Genomic DNA, 26,951 nt, shown 5'->3' with positions numbered 1-26,951 from the left:
GTGAGAGCGCAAGAGCAATAGCAGGAGCCTAGAGATTGAGTCAGAGAGTGAGAAAGAGGAGGGAAAAAAAAAGAAAAAGAGAAAAATGAAATATTGAAGTGGCAAGAAGTATGCACATCACACAAGTGCCTGGTAAAGACCATCTCCATCCACCGAGAGAGAATTTAACCATCGCCTCTTGGCATTCTATATATTCAATTATTAGCATGCCCGAATCCCCCATTAACATCATCCTGGGTGTTCAGAGGCTGAACTGGACTTGCCATATAGATACTGTGGCTACAACAGCAGATCAAATGTTGGGAATTCAGCAGCAGGTAACTTGCCTCCTCCAATTTTCAAGCCTGGACAATACCATTACCGCAAGTTTCCCTCCAAGCCACACACAAACCCAACTTGGAAATATATTGTTGTGCATTCACTGTTGCTGGGTCAAAGCCCTTCTTAGTTACACGCAGTGTCCCTGCACCCGTAGTAACACATAGATTCGAGAAGGGAATTCACCACAACTTCTCCAGGGCAATTAAGGATGGGCAATAAGTGATTGCTTAGTGTGTAACACCCACATCCCATGAATGAATAAACAATTCCTGTCTTTATCACAGTTTCTTGAGAAGAATTCCACTAATCACAGATTTAGTATCAAATTCAGTTTCCCTAACTGGAATGAATCCCAGTGACAGCTTTACCAAATGAATCCATCTCGCTGTACATAGAGAGAACCTTCGGCCCAACCCATCCATACAGTCCTGTTTCTTTCACAATTATTTTCTTGACTGAGTCCTGCTGTGTGCAGTTTAAACAAACACATCTCGCCTGTATTGCAGTTTAATTGCTGGATACACTCCTTCAGTGGCATCAGCCCTCCTCATCATTCTTCTTCGGTTAGGCTTTGTCTGCTTAGGCTTCTAAATTGTCCTGGTATCACTTGAAGTTTTATAAAGTCCTTAGGTCTTGTTATAAATGGTTTCCCTGCCACTGACCTCGTTCATCATAGCCATATCTCATGATACCTGCTCACTACAGTGGCAACACCTGATCTGAGCTTCAAGAACATCATATACTCCCAACTTTCCAACAGCCTGTTATGTATTCCACTGTATACAATTTTATGTATACAAAATTGATTTGAAGGTAGGAGACAGAGGGTGGTAGTAGATGGTTGATTTTTGGACTGGAGGCCTGTGACAAGAGGTGTGCTACAAGGAGCAATACTGGGTCCATTGCTTTTCATTCTTTATATAAATGATCTGAATGAGATTATAGGTGGTATAGTCAGTAAGTTTGCAAATGACTAAAATAGCAGATGTTGTGGACAGTGATAAGGTTACCTCTGAGTGCAATGAAACTTTGACCAGATGGGCCAATAGGCTGAGAGTGGCAGATGAAGTTTAGATAAATGTGAGATGCTGCTTTTTGGAAAAGCAAATCAGGACAGGACTTATACACTTAACAGTAAGGTCCTGGGGAGTGCTGCTGAACAAAGACTATGGAGTGTAGGTTCATAGTTCCTTGAAAGTGAAGTTGATGGAATAGTAAAGGCGGCGTTTGGTTTGCTGTCCTTTATTGGTTAGAGCATTGAGTATAGTAATTGGGAGGTCATATCGCGGCTGTACAGGATATTGGTGAAGCCACTTTTCGAATACGGTGCACAATTCTGGTTGTCCTTCGATAGGAAAGATGTTGTGAAACTTGAGAGGGTGCAGAAAAGTTTACACGGATATTGCTAGAGGGTTTGAGTTTCAGGGACAGGCTGAATACGCTGGAATTTTTTTTCACTGGTGCATCGGAGGCTGAGGGGTTTATAAAATCATAAGGAGGATGGATGGGGGCGGGTTTAACCAAGCTCTTTTTCCCACTCCGAGTGGGGTCGTCCAAAAACTGGTGAGAGGGGAAAGGACCTGAGGACTAACTTTCCATGCAGAATATGGTGCGTGTATGGAACGTGCTGCCAGAGGAAATGGTAGAGATGGATACAATTACAATATTTAAAAGGCATGATTAAGAGGGATGATTAAGGTTTATGGACTAAATGCTGGCAAATGGGACTAGGTCAGTTTGGGATGTCTGATCGGTGGGACGAGTTGGATCGAAGGGTCTGTTTCCACGCTGTATAATTCTACGATCCTATCTTGAAGGAATAAGAGGACCTACCATCTGGGACTCCTCATTGTCTGTGTAACGATATCTACTTCATTAATGTGACTTGGTAACTTGCTGTCAATACAATAAACCATGTCTTATTCAAGACTGAAGTCTCTTCTAGTTAGGCTAGTCGTGAGAATGCTGTAAGAAGAAAGCCCTGTAGATCCCTACAGGAAATAGGTAAATGTGCCACAAATACACCAGGTAGCCCATACATGTGATGAGGACTCATTTTATAACCCAGTGTGGAGTGGTACAGACTCCACTTAGGTGACTCCTGTGAGTTAGCAACATTGGAGTTCTTAGAGCATCTTTGGACACAGCTTCAAGAAGACTGCTCATTGAGACAGGCAGCAGCTCGAAGAACTGAATATTCAAGAACCCTATAGAAGAGAACCTTATTGCAAGATTCATCAAAGCAGAATTTACAGTCTCGTTTAAAAACATATTCAAACCTATTGAAGGACATGCAACTGAGAGAGTGAACTAGGAACTCTAAACTGGAGTACTAGTCACACGAAGGTAATTACAGAATGCACTGGGTGTTGACAGACTTTAGGAAGGTCCCAAATTGAGGTTCAGAGCAAATAAACACTGGAGGCTCTGTGAGTAAAGCTGACATCCCTTGTGGGCAAGGAGAAACATTTTAAAAGTTTACAGGTTGCAAAAACAGAGTTACCAGGCTAGCTCCTCCCAGGTCCAATGTGATCTAACCTTATTAATCAGTCTGCCATGCAGAACCTTGTTGTATGCTTAAGTCAATGTAGACGATTCTACCATTATGCCTTAAATCAATTTTCTTTGTCACCTCTTCAACAAACTCAATCAAGTTAGTGAAACACAATTTCCCAAGCTCAAAGCTATGTTGACTATCCCCATTCAATTCTTGCCTTTACAAATGCATGTAAAATCCTGTCCCTCAGAATCTCCTCCAACAACTTACCCAGCATTGACATGAGGCTCACTGATCTATAGTTTTCTGGAATTTCCTTACAGCCTTTTTTAAGTAATGGCATCAGATTAGCGACTCTGCAGTCTTCCAGCAACTCACCTTTGGCTGTTGATGGTACAAATATCTCAGCAAAGGATGCAGCAATCACTTCCCTAACTTCCCACAAAGTTCTGAGGATTTATCTATAGGTTTTAAGACCTCTGTAATACCAACTATTTTCCTCTGTAATACGAACTATTTTCATACATCACTAGTCATTTCCAAGGTACCCTAACTTTGCCCATCGCCATAGTAAGGACTGACATGAAATATTAGTTTAATTTCTTACCCATCTCTTGTGGTTCCAGAGATAGACAGCTACACTAATCTTTAAGGGGTCCTATTCTCTGCCTAGTTACTCTTTTGCTCTTAATGTGCTTATGGAATTTCCATGGATTCTCCTTAACCCTATTTGCCAAAGATCTCTTATGTCATTTTTTTTGCCCTCCTGATTTCCCTCCCACTGCCCTTATAGTCCTCCAGGGATCCACTTGATCCAAGCTGTCTATACCTGGCATATGCTTCTTCCTTTTTTTGACCAGAGCCTCAATTTCTCTAGTCATTTATCATTCCCTACAGCCACCAGCCTTATCCTTCACATTAACTATCTGAACTTTTGTTATTTAACTTTTAAAGGCCTTCCACTTCCCAAATTCCAATTACCTGCGAATAGCCTTAACCAAGCTACTTCCTGTCTAATATTGTCAAAATTGGCCTTACTCCAATTTAGACCCTTAACTTTTACTCAATTTCCACAACTATTTTAAAATTAATACAATTATGATCACTTGACCCAAAGTGCTCCCCCACTGACACCCCCATATTTCCCAAAAGAAGGTCAATCAACTGTTGCTCCTTCTGTAGTAGGTTCATCAATATATTGAAGAATAAAGTTTTCTTGTACATACTTAAGTTCCTCCATCCAAGCTCTGAACATTGTGACAGTCCCAATCTATGTCTGGAAAGTTAAAATCCCTTACCATTAAAACCCTATTATTCTAACAGATATCTGAAATCATCTTATATATTTGTTTCTCAATTTCCCACTGACTAATGGGGAGCCTATGATACAATCCCAATGAGATAATCTTTCTTTTCTCATTTACAGTTTCACCCATATAACTTCACTAGATGATCTCCCAGAAATATCTTTCCTAAGTACAGCTGCAAGAAGATTAATCCTAACTAAAAACACCACTCCCACTCCTCTCTTTGCCTTCCTTCCTATCTTTCTGATAACATCTATATCCTGGAACTAAGCTGCCAGTCTGCCCATCCCTGAGCCACATTTCTGGAATGGCTATGATAGCTCAGTCCCATTTTCCCAACCATGCCGAGTTCATCTGCCCTACCTGTCAGGCTTCTTGCATTGAAGTAAATGCAGTTTAACTTATCAGTCTTGCCTCATTCTCTGCCAACCTCCTGTCTGTCTTGACTTTTTGACTTGCTCTGCCTCAGCCAGTACCAACCTCAGCCTTTTCTATTTTCTCACTGTCACGTTGAATTTCCAATTCAGATGGAACCCGTCCCTCTTATACAGGTCACTTCTGCCAGTGAAAAGATCCCAATGATCCAAAAATGTGAATGCTTGCCCCCTGTACCAACTCCTCTGCCATACATTCATCCACTCTATCCTCCTATTCCAACCCTCATTAGCACTGGCACCAGTACTACCCTTAAGGACCTAGTTTTTAAACCTTGTGCTTAGTTTCCTATATTGTCTCTGAGAACCTCATTCCGTTCCATACTTATGTCGTTGGTACCAATGTGCACAACAACTTCCTGCTGGTCACTCTCCCCTTTCAGCACATTCTGCACCCACATAGAGACATCCTTGTCCCTGGAACTAGGAGGCAACATAACAGCCTAATGTCTTGCTGACGGCTGCAGAGATGTCCATTCATGCGCCAGACCAATAAGGTCCCTATTAGAATTGATTGCTTGGAACCTGACATACCCCCCATTATAGCAGAGCCAATCACGTTACCAAAACCTGGTTTCTAAGCTATTTTCTCCCTCAAGTCCGAATGTTGTTGTAATAGTGGGTGGTGCTTAAAGCATGCCTCAATACTTTCAGATGCTTACACCTCATCCCAGAAGCTTGCTATTGGAAAGGCATCCAAAATATTTATTCGAAGTGTAGTTGTTTTGACTTATGTTTTCAAAAAGTTTTCATCTTGGGAAAATGTATTGTCTCTCCCTCTGGGCCAGAAGCGCTGGGTTCAAGTTCCCAGTGGACTGATTGGACATGGAAGATGCATCATAATGGAACCAAACAGACTGATCATTAATCTGTCATTACTTCCACTCTGCCAATAACAGTCAGTAAGAACAGGAGAGTTCCCTGATCAATGGGAACTGTACAGCAGCTGCAACACAACAACCTCCCTATGATTAAAAAATGAAAAGGACAAACTCTTGCCATAATCAAGTGTCCTCCTCATTCAGAGTGACTACCACACACACTCCAATTCAAGAGGGAGCACTGCTGATGGCACAAACTACTTGCTCTCCACACAAGAGTCATGAAAACATGGTGACCCTCACTTCTTTGGGAAGGTGAGGAGTTCTTATAAACGATATAGGGGCAGCATGGTGGCTCAGTGGTTAGCACTGCTGCCTCATAGCGCCAGGGTCCCAGGTTCGATTCCAACCTTGGGTGACTATCTGTGTAGAGTTTGCACATTCTCCCAGTGTTGGCGTGGGTTTCCTCCAGGTGCTCCGGTTTCCTCCCAAAATCCAAAGATGTGCAGGTCAGGTGAATTGGCCATGCTAAATTGTATTAGGTGCATTAGTCAGAGGTATTGGGTTACTCTTTGGAGGGTCAGTGTGGACTTGTGGGGCCAAAGGGCCTGTTTCCACACTGTAGGGAATCTAATCTATATTCTCTGGAGGTGCATACTGTCCATTTTGTGAGGTTGACCAGTAAAGACACAGTCTCCTTTGAAACACCCCCCCATGTATTTGTATATATGCGAGCGCACACACACACGCGCACACACACACACACACACACCAGAATCTTCCAAGACTGGTTTTTATTGGCAGCGTTTTATATGGTGCCACCTCATTGTTTTGTTAATGTTGGCTGCTGCAACCAAAGTACAGGCAGAAAAATATTCCAAAAAACAAAAACAGCTCACTGCCCAGTGAACTCTGGTAAACAAGATTCAAAATAAAAATGAGAAGAAAAACAAGATTCATGGAGTAATTGCCTAACTGAATAGATCAGCTCCTAAAATTACAATTTCATGTGGACAAACACAGCACTGGAAGCAAGTGTCTATGAAACTTAAACTCTTCATTTCTAAACTTTTTGAAACTCAAATAAGGCTTTACCAGGCCCAAGCTTCGCTCTAGGCCTCCTGGACATTGATGCCAGCAGGAAGTTTCAAAATTTCACATTTCAATTGTAAATGAGCCAGCTGAAAACCTTTTTCAGAAATTCAGAAGTCTAAGTCCTATCCAGAAAGGTTAGTACAAAATGTTATACATTATTATCAAAAGCAAATAGTTATAGCTTGATAGAAATTTATCCTATGATATTCCAGTGGATTCCACTTGCAATGAGCACAAAGTGTGGTTGTATCTGCATCAGACATTTTTTGATATACAGCCTCCTGTCATTATTAGTTTTCATAGATAGAAACATAATAAAAACACAAGTCAAAATATGTACATTGTGAGAACACAAGACACTTGAGATGCCTTCCCAACTGCCAACTTTTGGGCTGATGAGAACACAAGCTGGATTATCTGACATGTCAAAGTCACAGGAAAACCTGGGTAAACAATTTAAAATTTCCAGCCAAAACATGCTACAGTAATAACCCTTTAGCCATAAGAAAAGCATTCAAGTATTGATTTTATTTTGTTGCAAAACACATTTTGATGAACATATATAAGTTATAACTGTTGGTATCAAGCCAGGTTGAATCCAAAGAGGGTTGAGACCCCAAGTAGGGGCCGGGGACTGACCATTTTGTAGTTTCTTACCTTACTAACATGAAACTCCAGTCTCCGGATAAACCTTTCAATTGACTTGATTTGCTGTCAGGAGGCAGCAAAAAGGGGGGAGAGAGAGAGAGAGAGAGAAAGAGAAAGAAAATGTTTAACAGACTTGGCAAGTCTTTTATTGGAAGCACATTAAACAAACTGGAGATGCTTTTATGCTTAAACCAATCTAAATTTTTATTCATATTTTCCAGTACAAGAGTATGTATAATTCACTATGTACTCACAGTCAGCGATATATCCAAATCATGAAAAGCACAAACATTTCACAGAATGCTGCAAATTTGCACATAATTCTGCAACAAATTTCAGATTTACGCTGCATGGGAAAGATAGAATGTTCTCAAAGAAAGTTTGTTTTAGGGAAATGTGAGAAACAAGGTAAACAGAAAAGGCCAGTGAAGACCAACACTTTGTGAGACATTTAGTACAGCCTAGTCAGAGAGGAGCATTGGCAATGAAGCAGGAATAAAGTTGTTTACCAACAGTTAACATGAAATAGCGTCCTTCATTAAATTTACAATAGCTTTTACTCAGAACCTACACCTACCATCCCCCCAGTAGTCTAACTAAAAATTTTGAATGCTGGAAGACTTTTATTCAATAACAAGGTGGGTGGTCTTGGGCAGGACAGCAATGAACAACGTGCAGACAGGTAACTAGAGCAAAAGAGATAGAATTTAAGAATCACAGACCTGTTTGTGACATTGTTTGTACATTTGTTTTGAACAAGTAAACATACTTGACAAGTTTCTATGTTTGCCTTGCCAAACCAAGGTCATTTGGACTAACCCACATTTATTCAATTCATTATGTCAACTCACATTAGAAAGCAAGCAATACTGAAACCTCATACCTTGTCAAGATCATATAGAAATCCCTAAAAACAAAAAGAAAGAAGAGTTATAATGGACACTTCTTATAAACTGAATGCAACGTACAGAAGTAGAAATTGGTGACAATCAAAATGCAAGGGGAATAAAAATAATTGTTTCAAAAGAAAAGTCACAATTCTATTTCAATATTCATTTTAACATTAAAATCTCAGGCAAAATGTTAAAGCTTGTTTATAAATTATTCACTTGATTCTAAAAATTGAAATGGAATTGGTGTCAAGTAACCATGTATTACAAACTATTTCTGTCTTGCAAAATTAGGAAACTTCATTTATGGGACATGTGTAACTGAGACTGAAAGCAGAGCGAAAGACCAATCCACTTGTGCAGCGAGTTTCTGCACATTCCATTGTAGCCCAAGCTTCAAATTAACAAAGTAACTGTATGTTCAAGTCCTTTGTTAACTAAACACAAGTTTATGAACACCAGTGCAATTTCAAAAAGATTTACCACTGCAATATATAAATATAAATCTTGTATCTTTTTCAAGTTATTCAAAGGGCCACGTAAAAAAGGTATTACATTAATCATCTAGCAACCACATGATGAAGGAGCAGCACTCCGAAAGCTAGCGTTTCCAAATAAACCCGTTGGACTATAACCCGTTGTATGATTTTGAAACTTCTACCCCAGTCCAACACTGGCTCCTCCACATCACACATTAATCAGGGATGACTTCATATAGATTAGAACAGACAAACTAGTAGATGCAGCCATGAGGAAAAATCTATAGAGTGCATTGGGGACAGATTCCTTTATTAATCTGTTGAGGATCCAAACGGCAAATCGGGCTATCTTTTTAAAATGTCAACTAACATTCATTGACCATTTTTTCTGCTAAACTCCCAGTACATTCTAGCCAATCCTGCCCTTATTCCCATGAATTATACTACAACATACTCGACATGTTTAAAACATGATCTCAGAATAAAAGATATCTATACAGTGACCATAACATGGTAGCAATTAGGATTCAGCTTCTGAGTTAAAAACCTGAGTGAGGAAAAATTGTGCTCAACTTAAATAAAAGTAATGCATGGGAATAAGGGCAGAGTTGGCTAGAATGTACTAGAAGAGCACAAAATTTGCCCGAAACGTCGATGTTACTGCTCCTCGGATGCTGCCTGAACTGCTGTGCTCTTCCAGCACCACTAATCCAGAATCTGGTTTCCAGCATCTGCAGTCATTGTTTTTACCTAGAATGTACTGGAAGTTTAACAGAAAAAATGGTTGGTGAATATTAGTTGACATTTTAAAAAATAGCTCATGACTCACAACAAAGATCTATCACAGTGAGGAACAAGGATTCTAAGAAGGGGAAAAACCTAACGTTAATCAGTGAAGGAAAATATCAAATTGAAAGAAAACTTGGCAAAGCTTAGTGGTAAATCAGAGGATTGGGAAAGTTTCAAAACCACCAACAAAAAAAAGGCCAGAAAATAACGAAGAAGGAAAAAAAAATTATGAGGGCAAACCAGCATATTTTACAAAAAAACAGACAATAAAAGTTTATTTAAAGATATAAAAAGAAAAGAGAGGCAAGATAAAACCCTTACAGAATGGGGCTGGGAAAATAAGGGAAAGCCAGGGAATGGCAAAGGAGTTGAAAAAATGTTTTGCATCAGTCTTCATGATGAGGATGCAAATAGTAAAACAAAATACGAAATAATCAAGGGGGAGGGGAGGAAACATAAACACATTAGGTATCATTAGAGATGGGACTAAAGGCAATATGTTCCTGGACCTGACTGACTGCTTCTGGAGATTTAAGGAATTAGTTACAAAGATAGTGGATGCATTGGTTATAATCCTCTAAAAATCCTTAGATTCTGGAAAATTCCCAGTGGATAGGAAAATTACTAAAGTAACATCATTTAAAAAGGGAGGAAAATTTTAAAAACGCAGGTAATGATAGGCCAGTAAGCTTAATGTACATCATTGGGAAAATATTAGACTAAAATAAAGGATGTAATAGCAGAATATTTATAAACACATAATATAACCTGGAGACTCAGCATGGCTTCACGAAGGGTGAATCATGCCTGAAAGTTTACAACAGTTCCTTGAGGTGGTAACAAGCAGGATACATAGGGGAACCGGAAGATATAACATATTTGGATCTCCAAAAGGTATTCAATAACGTACTGCACATAAGGCTACTTAAGACAACAATCCGTGTGTTACAGGTAATCTATGAGCATGGATAGAGGATGGCTAACTAATAGAAGACAGAACATTGAATAAAAGGAGACATTTTCAGAATGGAAACTGTAACTAGTGGAGTGAGACGGGGATCTGTGGGAGCTACAATTATTTACGAAGTATATTAATCATTTGGATTTTCATAGAATCTCAGCAATGTGGCAACAGGCCATTAGGCCCATCACTGACCTTCCAAAGAGCACCTCACCCAGATCTACCCCCCAACCCTATCCCTGTACTCCCGCATTTAGCATGGCTAATCTACCTAGCCTGCACATCTTTGGATTGTGGGAGGAAACTGGAGCACCCAGAGGAAGTTCACACAGACACAGGAAGAATATGCAACACAGACAGTTGCCCAAAGGTGGATTTGAACCTGGGTACCTGGTGCTGTGAAGACAGTGGTGCTAACTACAGACCACCCTGTCGCCATAGAAGTTAATGTCCTGTCACCATATTTACAGATAACACAAAAGTAAATGGGAAGGCAAATAATGGAGCTGACATAAGTCGTCTACTTAGGGATACAGATAGATTAAGCCAAAGATTTGACAGATGGAATATAAAAATGTGAGGTTATGCATTTTGGCAGGAAGAGAAGAACAGAATACTTTTTAAATGAGAAAAGATTGCAGCAAGCTGCAGCAAAGAGAGACTTGGTGGAAATCGTGAATGAACCACATAGAAAAGGTGGTCAAGTCCAGTGGGTATTAGTGAAGGCAAATGAAATGCTGCCCTTTATTTCAAATGCAATGGAGTATAAAAATGAGACACACTTGCTAAATCTACACTCGGCACTGGTTAGACCACACTTAAATACTGAACAGTTTTGATCCCTGATCTAAGGAAATATATATTGAATTTCCAAAAGGCATTCAATAATGGTTCACACATAGGCTACTTAATGTTACAACAGACTATGGGGTTAGATGTATGAGCACGGATAGAAAATTGGAGGCAGTCCGGACAAAGTTCGCTACGTTGATCCTGGATGTGGAGGGATTTTTTTTGAGGAGAGGCTGAGCAGCTTGAGCTTGTACTCATTGGAATTTAGGAGAATAAATGAGACGACTTTATTGAAACATCGATTCTAAATTGGATTGATAGGATAGATGCAGAAAGGCTATTTCTCCTTGTGGGAGAATCTAGGACCAGAGGGCATAATCTCAGAGAAAGGAGTTGCCCTCTTAAGACAAGAAACAAAGAACAGAAGAATATAACACAGGAACAGGCCCTTAAGCCCTCCAAGCCTGTGCCCATACATGGTGCCCTTCTAAGAGGAAGAATTTTTTTCTCAGCTGGTGATGAAGCACAGGGGCTGTGACGGTTTGGTCATTAAATATATTCATGGATGAGAATAGGCATATTTTTAAAATCAATAAGGGAACCATGGGTTATGAGGAAAAGGCAGGAAAGTGGAATTGATCTCATTGAATGGTGGAGTGGAACCGATGGGCAGCATGGGCAGCTTTTGCCCTTGGATCCTACAGTCTATCATTGAAATCAGACAATACAATGCAACTGTCAGAATTTTTGTACTGGGACATGCATAAAGATTCAACTGTGTCTTTAATTGAACATTACAGGGTCTAAAATTACTGCATATTAAAACCAACACCTTTGCACAACTTCAGGTGTTACTTAAGCAACATTACTCACCAATCTGGAATTTCTTTTCATATCTTTGAGCTGAGCTGTTAAGTTGTCAAGCTCCAGCTGATGAACTTGCAAGTATGCACTGTAAGAATAGGATAAACAACACTTTTTCAGAACAAATGTAGCAGACACAGTTTGACTATTATCTTAACAACTAATAGTAAGTGCATGTTAGGAAATAGTTCCTCATGCTGTAAGTGAGCAATAACCATCTCAACTTACAGGCAGTTACAATTTATTAGTACCAGTTGTTGATTTGCCTTGGTCCATCCAGAATGTCTTGTTAAACCTAGACATTTGACGTCCAGGCTCATTAATCCAATGCATGCCACTTTCATTAAATACTGATGCTTAGTGTGTTTAGACTAGAATTTCAAAAATACACCTCATTTCTTTTCAATCCCCAACACACCCAAACCATGGTGACCCTGTTTAATATCTTTCCCCCTATCTTTAGTGTTGCAGTTTTAAAAAAAACACAACTGTTAGTCTGACACCATAAGTCCTCTACTTTATGATTTGAATGCGAGCATAAGAGGTACAGTTAGGAAGTTTGCAGATGACACCAAAATTGGAGGTGTAGTTGATACAGCAAAGAAGATTACCTCAGATTACAACAGGATCTGGACCAGATGGGCCAATGAGCTGAGATGTAGCAGATGAGGTTTAATTCAGATAAATGTGAGGTGCTGCATTTTTGGAAAGCAAATCTTAGCAGGATTTATACACTTAATGGTAAGGTCCTAGGGAGTGTTGCTGAACAAAGAGACCTTGGAGTGCAGATTCATAACTCCTTGAAAGTGGAGTTGCAGGTAGATAGGATAGTGAAGGCGGCCTTTGGTATGCTTTCCTTTATTGGTCAGAGTATTGAGTACAGGAGTTGGGAGGTGATGTTGCGGCTGTATGGGACATCAGTTAGGCCACTGTTGGAATATTGTGTGAATTCTGGTCTCCCTCCTATCAGAAAGATGTTGCGAAACTTGAAAGGGTTCAGAAAAGATTTACAAGGATGTTGCCAGGGTTGGAGGATTTGAGCTATAGGGAGAGGCTGAACAGGCTAGAGCTGTTTTCCTTGGAGCATCAGAGGCTGAGGGGTGACCTTATAGAGGTTTACAAAATTATGAGGGACATAATTAGGATAAATAGACAAGGTCTTTTCCCTGGGGTCGGGGAGTCCAGAACTAGAGGGCATAGGTTTAGGGTGAGCGGGGAAAGATATAAGAGAGACCTAAAGGACAACTGTTTCACACAGAGGGTATGGAATGAGCTGGCAGAGGAAGTGGTGGAGGCTGGTACAATTACAACATTTAAAAGGCATTTGGATGGGTATAGGAATGGAAAGGGTTTGGAGGGATATGGGCCGGGTGCTGGCAGTTGGGACTAGATTGGGTTGGGATATCTGGTTGGTATGGATGGGTTGGGCCGATGCTGTACATCTCTATGACTCTATAAAGCTCTTCTGCCTTCTAATTAACCGTATCCCTTATATAATAAGACTAGAAAATGCAATTAAAAAATGACCCAGCACTTGAATCAATCCTAAGTTATATGTCATATCAAATGGTTAGTGATTGATGGGGAAATCTACAAGGATAGTGCATCAACACTTATCCCAATGATGGGAAGCCATCTCGGGAGAAAAGGTGAAACTGGGAAGTGAAAAGAAGACAGGAACTTGTCAACAGTTGTGCTTTGTACTTTTGACTCTACAATTATGGAATCTTTTAAAGACAAAAGGTTAGATAGCAGTGAAAGTTGCAATTTCCATGCCCCCTTCTACCAAGGATTTTGAACTAGGTTACAGTGTATAATTATTCCTCTTACCTCCAAAACATTCCACAGATATATATCTGTTTTGGCCAGGATCAGAATGCAATTTAGTCTATAAATCCCAGATGTCTCTTTCCATTAGAGAGAGGGGGCCAAAACGCCCAGTTTGATCATCATGCCAACCTTCATTCTGTCTGTCAGCTCAGTGAATGACTAATCTCAGGGAACGTCTTTATTACATACATTATTTATTTGACAAATTCAATTAAAAATGAACCCCAGTCCTATCAATAAATTTAGCGCTGAATCAACAGAGTAGAATGCAAAGTCATGCAGAGTTATATCACAAATTTATAAAGTGACCAACATTACTTTCCAAACCAGACTCTCTTTTTCAGAATGAACGCGCACTGTGTTAAAATTGGTATTGGTCTATGTTTAAAATAAGATTATATCCAGAAGAATTCATATTAACTTATGATTTGTTTTTTCCCCAGAGTAGGGCTTTCTTGTTAGAAGATCACTATCCGAAGACCACCACAACTATGATTCAATGGAAAGCTGGTACTAAGTTGAGCCTTAGGTGGACCAGGAATTGGGCGTTCATCTAAAATCTTTCTAGTGAACATCCGCAGAAAACTGTGCTCATTACCTAAACTTAAAAACGGAACTGTTACGAAGTTGTCAAAGCAGAAAATAAATAAGACACTTTTGGTAGTCAACTTCAACTTTCATTTCACCAGAATAAACTCCAATCACAACTATTTACCAACAGCAGAAATAGAGCATTACAAGTTTTTAAAAATCTTTTAAACAAGTTTTTTTACATATAAAATTGATAATATTATGATGGTAGAGGAGTTTCCTCTTCAGTTACTGCATCCAATATTGTTTTCAACACAATAGCTACCATTCTGTTTGGACATTCAAATTTCCAGTTGAAGGAGTAGGGTAGCTTTACTCGCTGGATAAATCGCAAAGATTAACATGTATCCAGAAGTAAATATTTTGGACTTTTCTAATTATTAATTACATTAAAAAAGTGTGAATATCTTTAATTGTCTCTTTCTGCAGAGTCAGAGTAGAGCAAAACTATTTGTAGGGTCTCTTTCATGAAACAACCATAATTCACATATTTGTCAAAAGTGAATCAGCAAGTTAAGCAATAGGTGAATGTTCAAAAAGGCACTGCTCTTAGACGAAGGTGAGTGGGAAGATCTGACAAGTGATCATCAAAACATTCTCAAAGTAAACATATTGCACTCCAGTTTTTTTTTTGTCAAAAGAACTGACCTCCACTTCTAGTCCAAGTGAACTGTGTTTGTAGTTCTCATTGGTTACAAATTGTCAACAAGTTACAGGAACCAGAGTGGGTATTGGGACTCATTGACAATTGTACAGTAATTTAGTTAATAACTTCAAGCCAAAATTACTGTTCTTTCCACTGGCGCTCAGGAGTTAATGGTTTTCACGATCTAGTACTCATCTCTTCATTTGTCACTGTCCACATCGGTTGGATTCAACACAAACCACACTTCACAGAAAAGCCAAACCCCAGAGATCACAAACTACAGAAAATTACCAATGAGTCCCAAAACACATCTTTATCACTCAGGACTGGACCCATTCACATATCAAAGTAGCTTAATGTTTATAAATGAATGTAAGCAAATTGTACAATTCTTGGGATGGTCCCATTTGTTCAAGGACCGTTTACACAAACAAAACTTCTTACTTTAGGCCCTTTTTTAAAGCTTCATAAACCTCATCCAACCGTTCAGGTTGAGGATTCTTGGGTGGGAGTGATTTATGAGAAATGTTGAACATTTTGCCAGCTCGAGAGGCAGTTTTCCGGTGTGTTGTGGGGGTGCTGAACACTTTTAGCTTTCTGCAAAATAAAAATTCACAACATCAATTAAAGGGATGAAAATGATCAAACTCGGAGCGCACAATTTTGCCTCAATAATTGGCAGGAAGCAGCTTAACACACCTAGCACCAAAACCATACGGTTAAAACTACTCCAAGAGAAACAAAAACACTTTCAATTTTCATTCGATAGCCCAGTAATAGAACACTGAGTTTTGAGAAGATTTGTAGCTCAGGTTGAGGTTTTGGATGTAGATTTGCTCGTTGAGCTGAAAAGGTTCATTTCCAGACGTTTCATTACCTTACTAGGTAACATCTTCAGTGGACGTTATGCAAAGCAGGGTGAAATCACAGGAAAGGGTGGAAAATGCTCAACAAGTCAGGCAGCATCTGTAGAGTCAAAAGACAACTTGGAACCTTTATCAGAACAGGCATGGTCATTGTTAAGACTGTAGTTGACTGCACTACAGTCTACACCACAACAGACTTGTCAGCCCATGGAATAATGGGACAGTTACAGCCTGAAAAAGAAATTGGCCAAGGGGCAGAAAACAGAGCAGGGCAATGAATGGTTGTACTTTAGACTGGAGGAAGCTATGAGGATTCCTCAGCAATTAGTACCAGATCATCTTTTATCCCTATAATACAATAGTGACTTAGTCTTGAATGTACAGGGCACAATTTCAGAATCTGTGGGTGACAAAATTGGAAGTGTAATGAATTGTGAAAGGACAGTGATAAATTTCACAAGGATATACATAAGCTTGTGGAATGGGCAGATAAGTGGCAGATGGAAGTTAATTCAGAGAAGTGCAGAGTGATGAGGAGAGCCAACACAAACAATAAAATTCTAAATGGGGTGCAGAAACAGAGGAATCTTGAGACATGTGTGTACAAATTATTAATTATGGCAGGGCAGGTTAAGAAAGTGATGAATAAAACAATGACATCCTAAGCTTTATTAATACGGGCAAAAGCAAGGTAAAAGATTAAGAGATCTGCATATGGTACTTAACTCACTATGTCTGTGTGGGTTTCCGCCAGGTGTTCTGGTTTCCTCCCACAACTCAAAGATATGTAGGCTACTTGAGTTGGTAATTTTCAATTACCCCATGGTGTCCAGGGACATGCAGGTTAAGTGGATTAACCATGAGACGTGCAGGGTTACGGGGATAGGGTGTGGGGGGTGCATCTGGGTGGAATGCTCTTCAGAGGGCCGAATGGTCTCTTTCTGCTCTGTAGGGATTCTGTGAGAGGCTAAGGGTGTACGTCAGTTGAAATGGAAGTTAAAGATGGTGGTTCAAGAGTCAAATCAGCATTACAAACTGATTAACATCATAATCACATACTCTGTATGCTTCTACTGCACACCATTAGCATCAGCACTCAAATCCTCAGCAAAATGATGCCCCTGTGTGTGGTGGCCATTTTCCAATCAAAATAATAAGTGTTGTGGAATAAAATATTGTGACCTCAACATTTTCAGAATCACAATTAAAGCTTAGGGTTTTTCTGTCAGAAATTGCGGTTTTATAACACAATCAGGGCAAGAAAAATAGGCTGGAAAAATATTCCTCTTTTGTGAAAGTACAACTAGTTCACGACCTTGGGATAAATTTGGTGACTGCAGTTAACTTTATTTTGTTTACTGGGCCAAAATGATTATTTCAGAGAGCAAAGAACATTAGACGCTGTTGCCAAAATTCTAAGTCACATGCAGGTTACACAGTGGTGCACAAACGAGCTGTTACTGCACTACATTCTCTCTCTAGCAAGTTAAAAATTAGCTTTCCAGAAAGATACTATGCCAAAAACAAGTATGTTTTCAGGTTGTACCTGCTTAGCCTCAACATCCTCACTATAACTTATCACATTTCGTTCAATGCTTAATCGCATCCTCTCTTTTGAACTGTATAAAGAGAATGAATAACCATCAAACAATCCATATTTCAATAATCTAACCAAATTTTTCCACAGTTGTTTTGCCAATAAACCAAAACCATAACTGAATAAATAGCAGTTTTGCATCATTCAGGTAAATCTGCAGACAGAATTGATGAATCCAACAAGTTCATACTTGTCATATTTTGCATTTAAGATGCTAACTGATACTTGAATGATTAAATTTCCCACTCTGTCAAACCCCTGTAACTTAGGATAGTCTTATATAGAAAACAGATTAATTAGATGTTCATAGAAACCAGAATTCCCACCTACACAAAATGAAGATGCAGTTTCAGCTGTGCTCCTAGGTTGACTCACATTTACTTACAATTTCACAGAGAAATAAGCAACCTCATTCAACCAACCATTGGCTAAGTGATGGCACTGTCAACCCTGAGATCATTGGCTGTGGAGTTAAGTCTCATTCAAGAGACTTGAGGACACAATCCAGACAGCCCTGACACTGATTGGCTTAATTTATCTGACAAACCAATCCACATCTGCCTCTCGAGTAAACATAAAAACAACCAATGGCATTACTTCAAGAGTTAGGGAGTTCTCCTGGTTTGTGAGCAAACAGAATATCTGGCCATTATTTGTGTTGCTAATTGGGCCTTACTGCACTTGAACTTTCTGCCATGGTTCCTACATAGCTTTGGAAGTATGGTTACTGCAAGGATCCTGAAGTTGTGAAGGATGCTGAATAAACGTTATTGACTTATCGAATTTAGTAGGAAGTTCTCATTGGTTGTTTGGCCAACATTGATTGGCCGTCTCTAATTGCCTTTGAGAAGGTGGTGATAGCAGTCTTCTTAAAACACTTCAGTTCATGTGGTCCAAGAATACCCAGTGCTATTAGAAAGGGAGGTTCTGAATTTCAAGGTTACAATCCGTAAAACTAGTAGCTCCTCACGGGTCTGGTCTGTGTGAGAATGACGTAGCACAGCTTTGTGGAAAAACAGGTTGCCCTCATGTCCGAGGGATTAGTAGGTAGTGATCGGCAACAGCATCAACCCTGATTGACACTTTACCACAGTAGAACTCATCTTGCCATCCCAGCTGAGCTCAGCTAATCACTGTGGGAGATCCTAACCAATATATCCCTGAGCCATGGTGAGCAATATAAAAACATAAGCCTTCAGAGCAACATAAGCCTCAAATATTTATCAATCTTCTACATTATGCTTTAAAATAAAATAGCAGGGGAAATAGGTTTTTAGAAGGGCCGACATGATTTGGAAATGTCACTAACCTGAATGCTTTATCCTGTGGTGAATTGACTCCAGCAAAGGACTGACTCCTAGTAATTCCAGTAAACAAAATGCGGCGCACAGGCCGCATGGACAGCGACATTATGAATGGTTTCCTGGCTGGAAGTCCTGTGGAAACAGAGAAAGGCACCGATGAAACAGAGTCCTCAAACAGGAGACACATAAATATATGTTTGTAAGAGTCAAAAATATAGGTGTGCAATTACAAACATTTCAGTGTGTCAAAATGTAAAAATGTGACAGAATTTAATGCTGTTATTTTCCTTATCTAGAGATTTGCAAGCATCTAGCAGAATACAAATTTCCACCAACGCAACAGTTAATCTCTAACTGACCTCGTACTGTTTGCTTACAGCAATTAGAACTTCAATACATTCCTGCCCCAGCAGCAGAATGAAGGTAATTTATGGCAAAATGCTCACATCATCACAAAGCACAGTAATCAAAGTACTTAGCAAAAGAAACACCCAACGAGATCAGACAGTAAAAAGTCAGTTAACATTACTAAAATCCTGCAACAATCAACAATTCAAATTTAACACTTTCAAGTGCTGGTTTAGGCAGAATTAGATTATCATGTCAGTTATTGGTTGTGTTCTTACTTTACCTATTATCAGTTCTATCCCATCTTATGTTTTAATTGTTTACATTATTTCAATGTAGCTAGAATAAATTGCTTTAGTTTAAGCCGATAATAGGTTGAATAACGTAGTGAAGACCTCGCACAGCCTCTCCTCAAAAAAATGATTAGATTAGGTGACCAAAATGTGATAACATTACAGGTATAGTAGAGTCACAATGTCCAAATAGTCTTTTCATACTTGACTGTCAAACTGCTGTTAATTGTTCACTGTAGTTGATTGAAGACCACTGCTCAATAAGCATGCTATGAGAATGATCAATAGACTAGTCACAAACTGGGATCTTTTAACCAAGAAGTTATTTCACAACCTGGTACACTGTCAAAGAAATTGATCCTGATTGGGGCTTAATACAACTCCGGTATACAGGTTGCCAGACACAATGCTTATTGAGAATTTTATCACTTGAGCATTAGAAATTTTTTTACGCTCAGAATGGTAGTGCCAGTAGGAGATGGCCCACAGCTCAATTCATAATTATTTTAAAACAAGTTTCAACACAACAGGGAGATCTCCACAAATACCATAGTCTTAAAAATATCATTGATTTTTGAATGGTCTGTATATGTTAAATCACATTTTGCGATAGCAGTACTATAGTTTAAGTTAGACTGCATCTGGATCACTATATACAGACTGCACATTAGAACTTAGAAATGTAAAGACCAGGTATTTTTATTTTTATGCTTTTTACAATGTTGGACTCAAATGAGGAAGAATGGTTTAAATGACCAAGGATTACTTGGTTGGAAAGCAAGAGCAAGACATTTGATAATCAACACTTTGCACAACTTTGGGTTACAGTGATTTTCACAATGGACTGGAGCCAAGAACTTTTTATGAATGGAGCTTTGGTTGACAATAAGAAATTGACTGGTCTATAAACTAGTGACCTTTTATCAATGACAAAGAGCCCTTTGTCTGCCAACTACTGTGACATTGGTTCTTAGGTAACTGAGCAGCTTGGGACTGGGAACAAAATACAAAAGTGGTCAGATCTCCATCAGTTTAGGAGCTGTTTCTCTGTTCTCTGCAGTAAAAATCCCTGATGTGGAGGTGCCATAGCTGGACTGGGTGGAAAAATTAAAAGTCACACTACACCAGGTTATAATCCAACAGGTTTATTTGAAATCACAAGCTTTCAGAGCACTGCTCCTTCATCAGGTGGAATTCAAAGTCACCTGTTGGACTATAACCTGGTGTTATGAGACTTCTGACTTTGTTGGAATTTGTATTAAACCTTTAGAAAACCAGTTTCTTTCTTTTAGTGACTCTATAAGTTGTGACTGTTAATTGAGCAGTGAACATTTACAAGGGTACCATCCACCCTATGCCTCTTGGGGTCGATAAAGTGTGGAGCTGGAGAAAGCACAGCAGGTGAAGGAACATCAGAGGAGCAGGAAATGGAGGCTTCAGGTCGGAATACCCTGTGACTCTAGCAAACCAGAAAGAATTCAAAAAGGAAAGCCAAGTAGAAGCCTTTTAATCAGCAACAACCAACCCAACAGACCTTGTGAACAAAGACTACTCAACTTCTTTTCTAGTTTTCCCTCCATCAACATCTGAATGTGCATTATGGGGAGTTATAGAGTCAGGGAGGTTTACAGCACAGAAACAGACCCTTTGGTCCAACTTGTCCATGCTGACCAGATATTCTAACCCCATTTAGTTCCATTTGCCAGCACGTGGCCCATATCCCTCTAAACCCTTCCGATTCATATACCCATCCAGATGTCTTTTAAATGTTGCAATTGTACCAGCCTCCAATTCATCTGGCAGCTCATTCTATTTGCCCCATCCTTTGCATGGAGAAGTTGCCCATAATTCCCTTTTAAATCTTTCCCCTCTCAGCCTAAACCTCTAGTCCTGGACTTTCTCAATCCTGGGAAAAGACTTTGTCTATTTATCCTATCCATGTCCCTCTTGATTTTATAAACCTCTATAAGGTCACCCCTCAGCCTCCAAAGCTCCAGGGAATACAGCCCTAGCCTATTCAGCCTCTCACTATAGCTCAAACCCTCCAACATGGCTACATCCTTGTAAACCTTTTCTGAACAGGGCGGCACGGTGGCTCAGTGCTTAGTATTGCTGCGTTGCAGCACCAGGGACCCGGGTTCAATTCCAGCCCTTAGCGACTGTCTGTGTGGAGTTTGCACATTCTCCCTGTGTCTGTGTGGGTTTCCTCTGGGTGCTCCAGTTTCCTCCCACAGTCCAAAGATGCGCAGGTCAGGTGAATTGGCCATGCTAAATTGCCCATAGTGATAGGTGCGTGAGTAGAGGAATGGCTCTGAGTGGGGTACTCTTCGGAGGGTCAGTGTGGACTTGTTGAGCCGAAGGGCCTGTTTCCGCACTGTAGGGAATCTAATCTAATCAAAAACACTATCCAGTTTCACAACTTCCTTCTGATGGGAAGGAGACCAGAATTGCACACAATATTCCAAAGGTGGCCTAACCATTATCGTGTACGGCTGCAACGTGACCTCCAAACTCCTGTACTCAATACTCTGACCAACAAAGGAAAGCATATCAGATGCCTTCTTCACTATCCTATCTACCCGCGACTCCACTTTCGAAGATCTCTTTGTTCAGCAACACTCCTCAGGACCTTCCCATTAAATGTATAAGTCCTGCCCTGATTTGCCTTTCCAAAATGCAGCACCTCACATTTATCTAAATTAAACTACATCTATCAATCTTCGGCCCATAGGTCCACCTGATCAAGATCCCGTTGTACTCTGATGTAACCTTCTTCGCTGTCCACTACACGTCCAATTTTAGTGTCATCTGCAAACTTACTAACTATACTTCCTATGTTCAGTCGTGGGCCCAGCACTGACTTTTGTGGGACACCACTGGTCACAGGCCTCCAGTCTGAAAAGCAACCCTCCACCAACCCCTCTGTCTTCTACCTTTGAGCCTGTTCTGTATCCAAATGGCTAATTCTCCCTGTATTCCATGAGATCTAACCTTGCTAACTAGTCCACCATAACGAACCTTGTCAAATGCCTTACTGAAATCCACATAGATCTTGTCTGCCATTCTGCCCTCATCAATCCTCTTTGCTACTTTTTCAAAAAAAAACTCAATCAAGTTTGTGAGACATGATTTCCCACGCACCAGTCATGTTGACTATCCTGGTCAGTCCTTGCTGATCCAAACACATGTAAATCCTGTCCCTCAGGATTCCCTCCAACAATGTGCCCACTACTGATGTCAGGCTCACCAGTCTACATTTCCCTGGCATTTCCTTACTACCTTTCTTAAATAGTGTCACCATGTTAGCCATTCTCTAGTCTTCTGGCACCTCACCTATGACTGACTATCGATGATACAAATATTTCAGCAAGAGGCCCAGCATTCACTTTCCTAGCTTCCCACAGAGTTTGGGGGTACATCTGATCAGGATTTGGGGATTTATCCACCTTTATGCTTTTTAAGACATCCAGCACCACCTCCTCTGTAATATGGACATTTTTCATGATGTTACCATTTATTTCCCCACATTCTGTATCCTCCATGTCCTTCTCCACTGATGCAAAATACTTGTTTAGTATCTCCCCCAATTCCTGCAGTTCCACATATAGGCTGCCTTGCTGATCTTTGAGTCCTATTCGCTCCCTAGTTAACCTTTTGTCCTTGATGTATTTCTAAAATCTCTTTGGATTCTCCCATTTGCCAAAGCTATCTCACGTCCACTTTTTGCCCTCTGTATACTCTTATTGCCTTTATAATCTAAGGATTCACTCAATCTCTGCTGTTTATACCTGACATATGCTTCCTTCTTTCTTGACCAAACCTCAATTTCTCTAGTCATCCAGCATTCCCTTCACCTACCAGTCTTTCCTTTCACCCTAACATACTGTTTTTAAAGAGGATTAGAGTTTAATGCTGTTTAACTTTATAACTGCTTACCTGTAGCTAAGAAGTATTTACTTATCACAAACAGTAATTCTTGTTAATACAGAAACCTGACACCATGCTTTCTAACAATGTAGGTCTGGACATTAGGTAAATTGGAGAATTTATTTGAAAATATTTAACCATCACAATGACTTCGGGAATAACGGAATTTCTGGTGTGCTACCTCAGTGAATAATCGACAGATCCATTGGCCTTGGAAAGACTGCAATACAGACAAGAAATATGATCTGAGCTCCAATGGTTAAACTGAGGAAAGAGTACACAAAATAGGACTGTATCTATAAAATAGGACATGATGAAGGGCTTTTGCCCAAAATGTCGATTTTTCTGCTCCTCAGATGCTGCCTGACCTGCTGTGCTTTTCCAGCACCACACTCTCAACTCTAATCTCCAGCATCTGCAGTCCTCACTTTTGCCAAAACAGGACTGTATTCCCAGTATATAAAACCAAGGAAAACTCTGATGGGGTCTTTTAGGATTTGGAAAGGAGTTGAATAAATACCACCTTTGGCAAGAAAACAAAATCAGAGACAGGCCATTCAGGACAGAGGTGAGAAAACATTTACTCATGCAAAAGGAAGTGTGGAACAAACGGCAACAGATGGTTACTCAAAAAATTGGAGATGACTAGATTTTTGCTGTTCAGGGGTATTAAGGGATAGGAGTCCAGTGGCTGGATGAAATAAAGACACATAGCTGAAATGACAAGATTTGACCTGGGGGGGATTTCCAAAACGGATATTTCTGAATAATCTTATTGTACACAGATTCCACAGTGCCGCAAAAGATAAAGTACAGCCCTGCAGAGTAGCATATGATCTCACTAAACAGTGGAACAGAACAGAGTAACTGGACTGAATGGCAGTGTCAGAACTCTGCTGGAGAGTTACCTCCAAAAGTGGCCGAGTGATAAAATTCCATTTTAGTATTTTGTTGGATTTTGTAATTCATACAAATCAGTTGCATACTTCTCTTTAAAATTAGTATTGCGGAGCAGCAGATTCACATCGACACACATTGTAACAAGGGGTCAATACCACCACGAAAGGGGCTGCAGAAACACAGCAGGAAAAGGAATTCACTATTCTAAACAACTATTTTGTGGCTTGCACGGAGTAGTACTGAAGATGGTTACTGTAACCCCTACACACATATACACAACTTAAAAGCATACGCAAAGCCTTGAAACTATTTAAAATATTCAACAGTGAATCATCAAAAGGCAACTGATCACTCAAACAATAAATTATATAGAGCACAGGGTGAGAAATGCTGTAAAATTAATTCACATTAAGAAGGTGCAGTAATATTTTCAACTAAAACAGGAAAGCTCCTGTGTTAACTCCCTGCCAGGATCTGAACAGATGGCAAATCATCAGGCCTTCTGCAGCAGGAGGTCCTGGAAATATGAGCCCCTCAACACCTCTTGCTTCCCGTTCAACCCCAAGTGGGAAGGCAGCAATGGGAACCCTGGAATGGTCTTTGGTACTCAGTTAGGGTTAGGGTTAGTAGTTACCTTGGTCAGGGTAGAGGACATAAGTTTACACTAATGCAGGCTTGGGCTTTTCTTATGCACCAGAAAGAAGTATTTCACATTCGAGACCTCAGCTAGTCTCAGCCTCCTCAGCAGGAAACCACCACAGCTTCTGTGCATATATTTCAAGTAAGAAGGTTATACTACACTGGTGTCTGAGGGAGTGCTGTATTATTGGATGACCAGTCCATAAGGCTGGGTTGTTAGTTAAAGGCCACATCTGCCTAATCAAATGAATCTCACTCAATGACCCAAGGTTAAGCAGAGTGATCTTCCAACCCCTTGGGAAACATACCCGTCAAACATATCACCCAAACAAACAATGCAATGATTTATCTACATGAAGTGGCTGTAGTTAAAACAATATTAAATAGAAACATAGGGCTTTTGAATGTCCTGAGGACATGAAGGCACTACATAAACTGAACAGCTCTCTCTTTCATAAAAATCCAGCAGTGAAAGTTTGACATTTCTCATTGTGAGAAACTGATTAAAATGACCATTTTACACACAGGCAGGCCTTAAGGAATCTCAATAACCATATTTCTCAGTGAAACTTTCATCCATTCTGAATGAAGAACTGGAACTATGGAACACAGTAAATTGATGGACAGGACCATCTCGCATATTCCACACTTTCATGATGCTTCATGCATGAGCTCAAGAGGGTCCCCAGTGCTGGTGTCAACATGTGGTCTTCCTGTGGAGGCTAAGAAAAACACAAAACCCTTACATCATTTAGGGGAGAAAGTCTGCTTTGTACTTGGCCTTGTTTCCCCCCCACACACACTCCTTCCTACTCTGTACACCGAACGTCAAATTCCTCCCCTGACTATCCTTTTGGCAAAGATGTTTAGAGAGGTGCAGGTTCATCGCAGCCAGGTGAGTATAACTGATGCCATGAGATATTTTGAGTTTGCAACAGAATGTAGCAACACCCAAAGAACCAGGTTGAAGCCATAGCTGAAATGACGAGATTTGACCTGCGGGGGATTTCCAAAACTGATATTTCTGAATAATCTTATTGTACACAGTTTCCACAGTGCGGCAAAAGATAAAGTACGGCCCTGCAGAGTAGCAGTAGCTCTAAAACACCAACTGTCTCACCGAGGCAGCAGATTCAAGGTTTTGGTTTGGCTTGAAAGACCAGCTGTACGTACCTCAGCTAACAGCACGTGCATTGTTCACAGAGACAGTTATTTAATTGAAACTGAGACCTGTGGTTTTGATCCCATTTAACAACCACACATTAATTCCAGTTCATGTTACAGCTGAAGGATGACTATGTACCTGAGCCTAACTTGCTCTCCAATGATTCTCAATCAACACAGTGTCAAAAATTTACTCAAACACCAGCAAACTAATGACCCACCACAGCAGAGAGCTAGCTGTACTCTACCTCTCCACAGCAGACATCTCAGAAAATACACCATTATTCTTTTTAATCTCACGCTGAACAAGAAGTCTCAACATTATAAACATAGAGTCGAGTCCTGGAAGAGAGGTAACTTACAAATAAAAGCAAAGCATTGCAAGATAACCACACCTTGTTTACTCCGTCCCTGGGATAATTCTGCGTCTCTCATTTCCAGGAGCACTGAGGGAATGAGTTGTACAGCCACTGTTTCATTCCTTAGATTAAATATTATGAGGCCACATTTTTACTGTTGGCCTTTATTATTCCTAGGCAGGCATCAAGGAGAAATAACATTGTGTGTGTGCATCTGTACATGTAAACTTACAGCTGCTTTCAGAGCACACACCCCCAAATGTATCTATCACTTTCTCTACCTCCTCCTGGGGCCCCAATCCACCGACCTCTCAAATCTGTCACTTGCATCAGTCACAAACCAATTGCGTTCCAAACATGTGACAGTCAGTGACTGGTACAGACAAGTTCTGGAATACCAATGCCAGCTTCTATGCAGAGGTCATGCCCTACTGTCAATGTTACAATGTGTCTACACATGGCATTTATTTTGATGCTTATAAAGCTGTGGAAAGTGAGATTGCTATGCTATCAGCCTGCCGAATAGAGTGTGCCTCAAGCACTGGGGTTGCCTTTGTGATGTCCAACAAAAGCACTTCTTAATGGACAG

At 40.1% G+C, this 26,951-nt stretch overlaps 1 protein-coding gene across 4 annotated transcripts in view; it reads right to left on the bottom strand.

The window, feature by feature from the left end:
- ripor1 (RHO family interacting cell polarization regulator 1) overlaps positions 1-26,951 on the bottom strand; it is a 325,031-nt gene that overhangs the window by 94,310 nt on the left and 203,770 nt on the right. For all 4 annotated transcript variants that reach the window (XM_060838161.1, XM_060838160.1, XM_060838159.1 and 1 more), the window contains 5 exons: positions 18,738-18,864; positions 15,410-15,562; positions 11,908-11,986; positions 8,007-8,030; positions 7,133-7,186 (listed from right to left, as the gene is read on the bottom strand). In XM_060838161.1, coding sequence (XP_060694144.1) covers positions 7,133-7,186; positions 8,007-8,030; positions 11,908-11,986; positions 15,410-15,562; positions 18,738-18,838 — 411 coding nt within the window. In that variant the 5' untranslated portion in view covers positions 18,839-18,864. The remainder of the gene's footprint in view (positions 1-7,132; positions 7,187-8,006; positions 8,031-11,907; positions 11,987-15,409; positions 15,563-18,737; positions 18,865-26,951) is intronic.

This window comes from Hemiscyllium ocellatum, chromosome 17, assembly GCF_020745735.1.
Source record: "Hemiscyllium ocellatum isolate sHemOce1 chromosome 17, sHemOce1.pat.X.cur, whole genome shotgun sequence".
NCBI lineage: Eukaryota > Metazoa > Chordata > Chondrichthyes > Orectolobiformes > Hemiscylliidae > Hemiscyllium > Hemiscyllium ocellatum.
The sequence above is the reverse complement of the archived record's forward strand: the minus strand, read 5'-3'. Positions and strand labels throughout refer to the sequence as shown.